Genomic DNA, 11,389 nt, shown 5'->3' with positions numbered 1-11,389 from the left:
GCTGTTTTGGGACACTTAAGTAACAGTTAAATTATTATTATTTGTGTCATTTATTATTGGAGTCATATTTAACTTTTTTTAGAACACGTTTTGTATTGTAGCCTGTTGAGGGGGAAGTTATGCACTGAACAGTTAAAGAAGTTGATAAGATTTAGTTCAAATTATTTTTGGTATATCAGTATTATATTGTTATTATATATATCAGTATTGTAGGATTTTAGACTACCGAATACAGGGAATACTGAAATACAGGGAATGTCCTCAGGTAAAAGTGGAGTTTGTGTTAGTCTGACTCTGAACCATCATAAAAGGGAAATGCAGTTGCCAGACTCCTTGTAGATACACTGTAAAAAAAAAAAAAAAAATTGTTGCTGCCTTATATTTTTAAGTACAATCACCTTTGTTGTTTAAGCAATTTCAACTTAAATTACATTAAACTGACTTAAAAATTAGTTAAATATTGTATAACTTACAAAAAAAAGTTGAAAACTGCTTAACTTATTTTGATGAGTTAAAGCAATGTAAAAACATATGTTGTCATAACTTATTGATCTTTTTTACAGTGAACAGATAAACATCTCAAAAGTTAGAGCAATAGAACATTGTATTTCATAATTTCTTTAAAAAAAAAAAACATTTCACACATACTCACAGCACAATCGTATCAACTTTATTAAAAAAAAAAACATTTCACACATACTCACAGCACAATCGTATCAACTTTACAGTCAAAAGAATAGTATGTACTGTAGGTGCGTGACTGTCTGTTCTCTTGCCCTTTTAAATTGCAGTTATCATTTCTGGTATGCTGCTAATAACAGACCAGGTCTTGGAAAAGGAATGTCAATAGAACAGAACATGAAAATATTCACTCACAGTCTGGTTTATTTTTCTTTGTGTACACAGAAATAAATACTTTACACATCTGTGCTTAAAAAATAACATTCATAAACACTATGACACTGTAACAGAATATGTATGGAATAATTTAGTCAAGGCACTTGATAATCAAGAATCCTCATATAGAAGTGAGAACCAACCAGCCCTTTTAGAGCCATACGTCATACTAAAGCAGAATACAAACCATAACACAAATCATATTTTATGTTTATGTATCATGTTTAGCTCCATCGGCTATACACCATTTTAAGTTTCACCGTTTAAAGAACTGTGATTCACAGCCCTTTTGAAATGTCCTGTGAACTGTAAGTATACAGTTGCAGATGTTCAGGGTGTCTGTGCTTGTATTGTGCAGACTTTGGGGTCATTTAAGGTTCAGATACTGTGGTAGGACAGTGTTCCAGAACTGAGGGTCCTGAGCACCTGTTTGCTTCTTCCCTTTAACATTCTGTTGATCTCTTTGTCTAGTCTTCTGTCTGTCTCTCTGTGCACTTGCCTGTCTGCGTGCAGGTAACACATTTGGTTTGTCTCTCTGTTTTGGTACTTTTTTGGTATTTTCTTCCTCTTCCTCACCTTCTTCTTCCTCCTCTTCCTCACCTTCTTCCTCTTCGCCTTCTTCTTCTTCCTCCTCCTCTTCTGCTTCTTCAGTAGTTTCTGTCTGTATTCTCCCAATTTTCTCAGTTTTTATATTCATTTCTTTCTGCTCTGCTATTTCCTCCTCCTCTTCCTCACTCTCTCCTTCGTGCTCTTCTTCCTCTTCACTAGTTTCTCTCTGTTTCCTCCTGTTTTTCTCAGTTTGTATATCCTTTTCTTCCTCCTCCTTTTCATCCTCTTCCTCGCCCTCTTCTGCCTGTTCTTCTTCCTCATCAGTATTTCCTTTTAGCTTGTTCTCATGTTTATCTTTTTTAATATCTGTATATTTATTCTCTGTTTCTTCCTCCTCCTCTTCATCACCTTCTTCCCATTCTTCCTCTTCACTAGTTTCTTTCTGTTTCCTCCGGTTTTTCTCAGTTTTTATATTCATTTCTTTCCGTTCTGCTTCTTCCTCCTCCTCCTCTTCCTCACTCTCTTCTTCCTGTTCTTCTTCTTCTTCACTAGTTTCTATCTGTTTCATGCTTTTTCTCTCAGTTTTTATATTCATTTTTTCCCTCTCTGTTTCTTCTTCCTCCTCCTCCTCGTCCTCCTCCTCACTCTCTTCTTCCTGTTCGTCTGCTTCTCTAGTTTCTCTACGTTTCCTCCTATTTTTTCCCATTTTTATTTTCATTTCTTTCTGTTCTGCTTCCTCCTCCTCCTCCTCTTCCTCACTCTCTTCTTCATGTTCTTCTTCCTCTTCAGTAGAGTCTTTCTGTTTCCTCGTGTTTATCTCTGATTTTATATAATTTTCTTTCTCTTCCTCATTATTTTCTTCCATCATTTCATTCAGCTTGTCTACCTCATCATCTTCATCTTCTCTGTCCACTTCCTGTGTCTCTGAGAGATCCAGATTCTCTTCTTCTCTAAATTTCACTTCACTTGTATCCATTTCTTCTTCTTTTTCTCCATCGTCTTCCTCAACCTGTTTACTCCCTTCCGGTCTTTCTTCATCTCCATCTTTCTCGGAAACCTTTTCTTCGTCTTTAGCTTCCACCTCATTCTGTCGTTCTTCTTTCTCTCTCGAACTCTCGTCTCCCTCCTCTTCTTCACTGTTTGTTACTCCATCTTTTTTGTCTTTCAGTTCTTCGTTATTTTCCATGTCCTCCTCTTCCTCATCTTCTTCACCCTCTTCCTCTTCACCATTCTCTTCTTCTTCCTCCTCTTTTGCCTGGTCTCTGTTTCCCTCCTCCTCTTCATGATCAGTCTCTTCTTCTTGATTTTCCTCCTCATCTTCATTTCCTACCTCATCTTCTTCCTCACACTTTTCATCTCCCTTTTCTTCCTGTTCTCCCTCTCCTTCCTCTGTTTCATTCTCTTGCTCTTCACTCCCATCATTTTCTTCGCTCTCCCCTTCCTCTTCATCTGATCTCACATTTTTATTTTCATCCTCACTGTCAGATTGTTCATCTACTTCCGTTTTCTCCTCATTATTGTTCTCTCCTTCCTGCTCCTCCTCTGGATCGGTTTTCACCTCTCCCTCACTCCCTCCATCCCAGCTCTCCCTCTCATCTTCCTCATCTTCACCACCACTCTCTTCATCTTTATTCTCTTCTTCTTCCATTTCTCCACCCTCACCCTCATTCTCCTCTTCTTCTCTTTCAGTCACATCTTCTCTTCCTCCTTCTTCACTCTTCTCTCCTTCTTCACTCTTCTCTCCCTTACTGCTCTGTCCACTATTGCTGTCATCCTCTTCCTCCCCTGCTGCCTCACTTTCCTCTTCTTCTCCCTCCTCTTCCTCACCGTCCTCCTCTCCGTTTTGAGCGCTTTCACTGTCTTCATCATTATCACTCTCTCTTTCTTCTTCATCTTCAACAACACTGTTCTCTTCTTTCTGCCCAACCCCCTCACTTTCATCTTCTTCTCCCTCCTCTTCCTCACTGTCCTCCTCTCCTTTTTGAGCACTGTCACTGTCTTTATCATTATCGCTTTCTCTTTCTTCTTCATCTCCAACACTGTTCTCTTCTTTCTGCCCAACCCCCTCACTTCCGTCTTCCTCTCCCTCCTCTTCCTCACTGTCCTCCTCTCCTTTTTGAGCACTGTCATTATCATTATTGCCTTTTCTTTCTTCTTCATATCCAACAACACTGTTCTCTTCTTTCTGCCCAAACCCCTCACTTTCATCTTCTTCTCCCTCCTCTTCCTCACTGTCTTCCTCACCTTTTTGAGCACTGTCACTGTCTTTATCATTTTTGCTTTCTCTTTCTTCTTCATCTTCAACACTGTTCTCTTCTTTCTGCCCAACCCCTTCACTTCCGTCTTCCTCTCCCTCTTCCTCACCGTCCTCCTCGCCTTTTTGAGCACTGTCACTGTCTTTATAATTTTTGCTTTCTCTTTCTTCTTCATCTTCAACAACACTGTTCTCTTCTTTCTGCCCAACCCCCTCACTCTCATCTTCTTCTCCCTCCTCTTCCTCACCGTCCTCCTCGCCTTTTTGAGCACTGTCACTGTCTTTATCATTATTGCTTTCTCTTTCTTCTTCATCTTCAACAACACTGTTCTCTTCTTTCTGCCCAACCCCCTCACTTTCCTCTTCATCCTCAGCGAGAGTCTCTTCTTCAGCTCTCTCTGTTTCGCTATCCTTCACATCTATTTCTTTCTCCATTTTTCTGTTTTCATCTGAATCAAGCTTGTTTTGTACATCTTGTGCAATCTGCTTCTTGGAGCTGCTGTCATCTATTTCCTCAATTGCTGATACATCCTGAACTGTGCTGTCCAGGTCAACTTCGTGTTCTGACAGGAAATTGTTTCCTGCTACTTCTTGGGAAGTTGATGCACACAAGGACATCTTATTACTTTGTTCTGGTGAAGTTTCAGAAAGAACTTCAGCAGCTTTTATTAGTAGTGGTGCAGCACTAACTATAGCCATGGCTGCTAGTGGTGAAACTACACTACCCATAATGCTCCGCTCAGCCTGTGGCTTCCTGTATGGCTCTTTAGGTTCACCTGATTTACCATCTAATTTAATTTCATTTAGTGGTGACTGCCTGTATTGTGGTGATAGACTTAACAAATTACCAGATGATGATTCAGTTTCTTTTATGGTGGAAGATTTACTGGTTGCTGATTCGTTATTAGACCATAAACTGGAAAATGAGTGGCCTCTTTCTGGAGTTAAGCTTTTAATTGATGGAAATTCATATTTCTGTTCAGTAAGCAGTTTATCAGTGGGTGACTGGCTATTTTTATGCTCAGACTGCAGGCTGGAAGCGGATTGGCTTATTTCAGCAGCTCCTCCCGATTTTCTGTTCTCTATAGGGGGAAATGATATATTGGAGTTCTGAGGCGTTTTACTATCATTTTCCCTTTTGACTTGTGCTAGCATCTCAGGTCTAAGCTGAACATTTGAGTTTTCAGCCTCCACAGAAAAAGGTTTCCCCTTTTTTGCTTTAGACATTCGTGTGGGTATGGAAACTGATAGAGGGCTGGGTGTTTTGGGTGCTGTTTCTTTCATTGGGGCTCTTTCCACATCTGATCTCTTCTTCTTAGCTTTCTTTGGTGTAAGTTCACCAGGGTTTTCTTCTGTGTCAACATGATTTCCTTTTTTGGGAGTGTTTTGCAGTTTGGCTGGAATTTTGACTGATGCGTTTCCCTGTTCTTGTGTGTCGATAAGTGTTGATATGACCTCTTGAGCCTTTCCAAGGGATGGCTTGATGTCTTTTTGAGCAGGACCTGCCTGAAGTGTTGATTCGACCACATTAACTTCCATCCTGCCAGAGGGCACGTCTTGATCCTTGACTGGAGACTTGACCCTAGCTCTTACTGGAATACCCTCCTCTTTAATTTTATGTGATTTGACCTCTAAAACTTTTGTAGGCTTTGTTCTAACTTCCTTGACTTCCTGAACTGGAGAACTTCTATTTTGAATTTTAAGTGAACTTGACTTGGTCTCGTGCTCCATCTCAGCAAGAGTAGTGACCTCTTGACCTCTAGGATCTGCTTTTGAAACTTTGGGCCTTGAATCAATACTAATACTGCATGTTTCACTGCATCCCTCCCTTTCTTTAGCTGACATTCTCTCTGGAGATGATCTGACCTCTACTGCTTGACCTTTAGATTTATCATTTGTACTCTGGATATGTTTTTTATATGTTTTGGATGGCATTTTGCTTTGTGCTAAAGCATAAAAACGTTCCTCCTGTGTAGCAGCATTCTTTGGATCTCCAGACCTGGGCTTCTTGTGTTTAAGATTGCTTGGTGGTGGAGATTCTGTCATTGATGGATGAGAAACAGAATCAGCCTGTACTTCAGTGGGCAGAACATTCTCTTCCTTCCCAATAGAAGAGGCTCTTGCCATCTTGTGCTTATGCTGTTCACGTGTCTGTCAAATCAAACATAACATTCTTCGGTTAAATAAACAGTTTTCTAATAAATAATTTCATCATCTTGAGCACAGTGACACATTTTGCTAACCTTGTCTGACATGCGGTTTTCAGATGTTCCAACACTATGGCAGTCCGCTGTGCTCTTAGTGATGGAAGTGACTGTGTTCACAAGAAAGCTGGTCAATACTGATAATCAAGTATTTGGTTCTTGCTAGTGTTTTTGATTCATTTAGAATGGCTATATTTAGTGATTATATAATTGTGGTAAGAGATATTAGCATCACAGATGGATAGATGGTGGATGGATGGCTAGAAAGAGAGGTCTTGGGAGAACATAGTAAAATTGAATAATATTTACGTGGAAGTGTCCTGACAGGCAGTGTGATTGAGGTAGAAGAAGATTCCACAAGGGCATCAGTTCTGAAGCGTTTAGGAGCGTCTGTTGGAGATCTGGGTTGTAGGATGTTGCCTGTCAAGGCTAGTGCAGTCAAGCCAGTTGTAAGGGGAGGAAGATTGCAAAATTCTGGACCAAACTGTGCAGATGAGCTCTTCTGAAACACACATACACACAACTATGTTGGTGCACCTATCATTATGAAGACATTCCATAGGTGTAAGGGTTCTTACACTTTACAAACTGTATATTATATCCCCTAACCCTACCCCTAAACCTACCCAGTACCCATCACAGAAAACCTTCTAGATTTTTAATAAAAAAATGTTTAGTATGTTTTTTATATTAATTAATATTTATATATAATTTTTTTATATTAATAAAAAACACGTTTATGTTGTAATACCAGTGTAATTCCCATGTCATTATACAAATTTGTGTCCTCATAAATCCTATAAACAAGCACACGCACACACATATTTTCACACTCTCCCTACTTTATTTTTCCAATAAGAATGTCACACACAATTAAATAATATTTCCACACAAATTTTTTCCCACAGTTAAAAAATTCTGTAATATTTACCTTGATTTTTCTTTGTTTCCTTAACACATTACATGTCTCATCTTTCATTTAAATCATGCTCCTTGGTAAGCAAGTACACTAAACTTTTGAAAAACTTTCAAAATATTGTGTGGTGTGGTCAAAATATGGGACAGCTATAATTATATATACTCTTTGTTTGGATGCTCATAGTTGTAAACATAATTCATATTTTTATTATTGATTGTCTTTTTAAAATATATATTTTAAGTTCGAAAATATACAGTAGGTCAGGGACAAGAATAAAAAAAAAGGTATTAATTAAAGGCACAGAAACCGGTTTACACGTTTTAATGTGACCTTCATAAAGTTCATAAAGTGCTTAGCTGAAAAAAAACGCCTCCATACATCTCCTTTTTGCAGTGTAAAGATCATCATAGAACCTTCATAGAACACAAGGAGTCTAACACCAAATTGGTGTAACCCAAGTGATCAGTTTCTTACCCTCTGTCTCCGTCTGGCCCGTGTTGATAGGCTCCAGCGGTGAGCGGTTGGAAGAGATGAGGGGATAAAGGTCAGTTGTGAGATGAGAGCAGGTGCTGGGTCTGGAATATGTTCTAATGGTTGACCCTGTAACATTGAGGTATAACACCTGTCCAGGCAAGAGTAGGTAACATCTTCATCCTCTAAACAAACTTCTTCACTTTCCTGTTGCCGTGGCCGTGCGAACACCAGCATGTGACTGGAACCACATGCCACCTACAGCACATAAGCACAAATACAATGAACACATGAGATCTTTCCTCAGTTATACATACATAAGAAAAGAAGAACGAGATAAGAAACTATCAGAAAAACTTACAGTCATGACAGAGTAATCAAAGAACCTCTGGCACACAGTTGGACTGAACTGATTGGTGAAGTTCTCGTCTCCTAAGCCTAACTTCCCATGACGGCCATCTCCAAATGTGTACAGAAGACCACTATCTGAGAAATGAGTGCATTTAAATGAGATGTGTAACTATATAAACCACAAATAGATGTTTTTTGGAACTGGTAAATGTGAAGTCAAATGTTGAATGTATATGTAATTATTGCATTCAACACATTTACACAACACAACTGTTTGATTCTGTTAAAGACTGATCAGAATAAGAGCTTGTCTGGTAAAGTATTGAACTAGCAACACTAAGATTATAGTTTCGACTCCCAGTCACTTTAGAAAACAAATGTCTGCCAAATGTGTAAATGTAATGTTACCCATGTTGTTCAATACATTTGTTAGTAAATGACAAAGGAATCATTTATTTTAATCATTTATTTAATGATTTATTTATTTAACAGTGTGTATATCTTACCTGTTATAAGCGCAGTGTGGTTTTCGCCACATGTGACTTGAGTGACCCTGCCTTTCCTGAAGTGGCCGACAGCAACAGGTGCGTCTGCTACAAACATCATCGTCCCCAACCCCAACTGCCCAAACTCCCCACGGCCAAAAGAATATAACTCATCCTCTACAGAAAAGGGAGAGATAAAATTAATTTAAAACATCATGAACATGCAGTGTTTAAGACAATAAATGAGAGAAAAGGGGAAAGAGAGGAATAATTGTAGGTGTTTAATTTCATAGATGGTGTGCATACAGTGAAGTATCAAGAAGTGTCAAGAAAAATATGTGACCCTGGATCACAAAACCAGCCACAAGTCGCACGGGTATATTTGTTGCGATAGCCAACAATACATTGTATGGGTCAAAATTATTGATTTTTCTTTTATGCCAAAAATCATTAGGATATTATTTCCTACCGTAAATATATAAAACATTTATTTTTGTGAGTGAATACAGCACAATCACAAACATAAATGGACAACTTTAAAGGTGATTTTCTCAATATTTAGATTTCTGTCTTGTTTCCCCAGTTTTGTTTAGGACTTTTAAGTTGATTTTTTTTCTGTTTCCATTGTTTCTGTGTTCTCTTCCTGTGTTGCTATGTCCCTTGTTACTTTCAATAGTCTGTCCCTTGTTTGTCCCACCCTGATTAGTTCTCACATGTGGTCCCTTGGCCCTCATTTCCTAAATCTAATGGATAATAAAATATATTATATATAAATAAATGAATGTTTTTAAGGCACTGTATGTGTACATCTCCATCACCTGTGAGGGCGAGTGTGTGCTTGCCTCCACATGCCACCTGCAGAACCCTGTGCAGAGATTCTACTCGCTGGGGACAACTGTGATTGGCCAGCTGATGAGCAGAAAGACCCAGTCGTCCATCTGCACTTTCCCCGAAAGTGAAAACATCCCCATTATCTGAAACGTACCAAATTCCCAACAATTTATTCAGTGCAACCTCAAAAAATAAATAACTTGAATGAATCTTATTCATGCTTATGAATAGTGTTGATTGACAGGCGCTTACCTGTGACCAGAGCTGAGTGTCTGTATCCACATGAGACCGACTGAATGGGTTGTCCCAATTTCAGCTCTTTAGGCAACAAGGCATGACTGTCCTTCCCCAAACCAAGCTGACCAACAGAGTTATCACCCCACAGAAACAGCCTGCCATCCTCTGTAATATGCAGATTTATTATTTAAATATATAAATGCATTTGCATTTATAATAGTAGGTTTATATCAACTATGAAGGAGAATTTCTGTTGCATATCAATGTTACCTGTAAGTGCAGCAGAGGTGTGGCCACCTGCAGAGAGCAATTTGATTGGAGCATAGTCACAAAAAGGACGGAGGCGCTGGAAAGAGACACTGGCATTACAGTGGCCCAGTCCCAACTGTCCATCACTGTTTCCTCCAGCCGCGAAAATGTCCCCTTGTGCTGGAAAAACCCACAGACACTTTCACTTACAATTATCAAAATATAAACTACTGTTTAAAAGTTTGGGCTCAGTATTATAAGGATAAAAAAATAAAAACGAATACTTTTTTTCAGTAAGGACACGTAAGGATAAGTTAAATTGATCAAAAGTGACAGTAAAGACCATTGATTTGACAAGAGATTTTTATTTCAAATAAATGCTGTTCTTTTGAACATTCTGTTAATCAAAGAATAATGAATCATGGTTTTCACAAAAAAATATTAAGCATATTACAGTAACCAAATCACCATATTAGAGTGAAGGATCATGTGACACTGAAGCCTGGAGTAATGATACTGAAAATTCGGATTTGCCATCACAGAAATAAATTCAAACATATTAAAATAGAAAACTGCAATTTTACTTATTTTTATTATATTTAAAAAATAGTACTAGTATAAATTGATCCAAAAACATTAAAGCATCTTACTGATGCCAATCTTTTCAACAATAGTGTATATCGTAATATGAAACTACAGTAAAAGGCTTTGCTTACAGGTGCTTACGAGAGTGTGATCAGTCCCACAGGCAACCAACTGAACTCTCTCCCCTTTAAGAACTGTGTGGACGAATGAGAACATAAATAAGACAACACAGAGCTAGATCATTATTAAACATACATAAATGTATACTGTATGCACCTTTATGTCTAACCTTTAACACAGATTGGTTTTTTAACTGGTCCTTTGGCTTGTAGACCAAGCTGACCGCTGTTATTACTTCCAAACACAAACAAACGGCCCTGCTCTGCAAAGAGATCATTAAAGAGACAAAACATATAGTATATATTACAAAATATTGCTATAGTTACAAAATTACAAGGAGAATATAGAGAGATTACAACCTGTTACAAAGGCTGAGTGTGACTGTCCACATGAGATGTGCACAGGTATATCATTCTTTAACCATAACCTGCTGGGCACATTGTTTGCTATTATACTATTTCCAAAGGTAAATACAGCACCTGTATCTGCAATAAGGAAACATATGTTCAGTACAGCATCTCAGTACAACATCTCACAATTGTTCACATCCGGAGCAAAGAGCAAACCTCCCCATGCTCAGTGAGATGGTCCATTTAAATCCTTAGAAAGCTTCCAGCTTCCCAGAATAGCCTGTGTGGGTATAATGCTCTAGGAGCTCAAAGGCATGATTATGGTGTCACACAAAGAGAGTCTTACAAGCACATGCTAAAATACACACACACGTGCGCAGATAGACAGATATATAAAAGACAGAAAGACAGACAGACAGACCTACAGATAGATAGATAGATAGATAGATAGATAGATAGATAGATAGATAGATAGATAGATAGATAGATAGATAGATAGATAGATAGATAGATAGATAGATAGATAGATAGATAGATGGATGTGTCACTATAAAAATGCACATCTTACCTGGTATTTCTGTGTCGTTTTCTCCTGTCATCACCTTCTACACCTCTGTTCTTCAGATGACATTCCTAAACTTTCAGCTGTTCCCTGCTGAAGAGATAAAGTTGAACCGGAAGTATACGTTACCTTGACAATCGATGCAAAAAAAAAAATCGAATAAAGTGTTCGGACTTTGTTGTAACTGTTTATTAAATTATATAATTAATTAATTAAGAAAATAAACATTCTATTCATTGAGTATTTTAACTGAGAGAGAGAGAGAGAGAGAGAGAGAGAGAGAGAGAGAGAGAGAGAGAGAGAGAGAGAGAGAGAGAGAGAGAGA

General features: G+C 38.3%; 1 protein-coding gene across 3 annotated transcripts; it reads right to left on the bottom strand.

Annotated features, from left to right (window-relative positions):
• Window positions 1–656: 656 nt before the first annotated feature.
• rpgra (retinitis pigmentosa GTPase regulator a) lies at window positions 657–11,194 on the bottom strand. Of its 3 annotated transcripts, none has more exons than XM_079618488.1 (13): window positions 11,071–11,145; window positions 10,512–10,637; window positions 10,322–10,414; window positions 10,164–10,226; window positions 9,469–9,627; window positions 9,214–9,363; window positions 8,949–9,104; window positions 8,152–8,307; window positions 7,656–7,780; window positions 7,298–7,552; window positions 6,214–6,406; window positions 5,944–6,014; window positions 657–5,851 (listed from the first exon to the last, which is right to left on the bottom strand). In XM_079618488.1, exons 1-13 carry the CDS (start codon window positions 11,099–11,101, stop codon window positions 1,265–1,267), a joined length of 6,165 nt encoding a protein of 2,054 aa, XP_079474614.1. In that variant the 5' UTR covers window positions 11,102–11,145; the 3' UTR covers window positions 657–1,264. The 3 variants fall into 3 exon arrangements, with proteins under 3 accessions (XP_079474614.1, XP_079474615.1, XP_079474616.1); XM_079618489.1 differs by having other exon boundaries at window positions 10,309–10,409; XM_079618490.1 differs by having other exon boundaries at window positions 10,309–10,409; window positions 10,512–11,194.
• Window positions 11,195–11,389: the final 195 nt, after the last annotated feature.

Source organism: Phoxinus phoxinus (assembly GCF_949152265.1).
Source record: "Phoxinus phoxinus genome assembly, chromosome: 7".
NCBI classification, from domain to species: domain Eukaryota; kingdom Metazoa; phylum Chordata; class Actinopteri; order Cypriniformes; family Leuciscidae; genus Phoxinus; species Phoxinus phoxinus.
This window is presented reverse-complemented; position numbering and strand designations above follow the sequence as displayed.

Coding starts and splice junctions, on each gene's coding strand:
- rpgra (XM_079618488.1), bottom strand. CDS start 11,101: ATGACAGGAGAAAACGACACAGAAATACCAG. Junction 10,638..11,070: donor AAACGACACAGAAATACCAG/GTAAGATGTGCA, acceptor TCCTTATTGCAG/ATACAGGTGCTGTATTTACC. Junction 6,407..7,297: donor GGGCCAGACGGAGACAGAGG/GTAAGAAACTGA, acceptor TGTGTGTTTCAG/AAGAGCTCATCTGCACAGTT.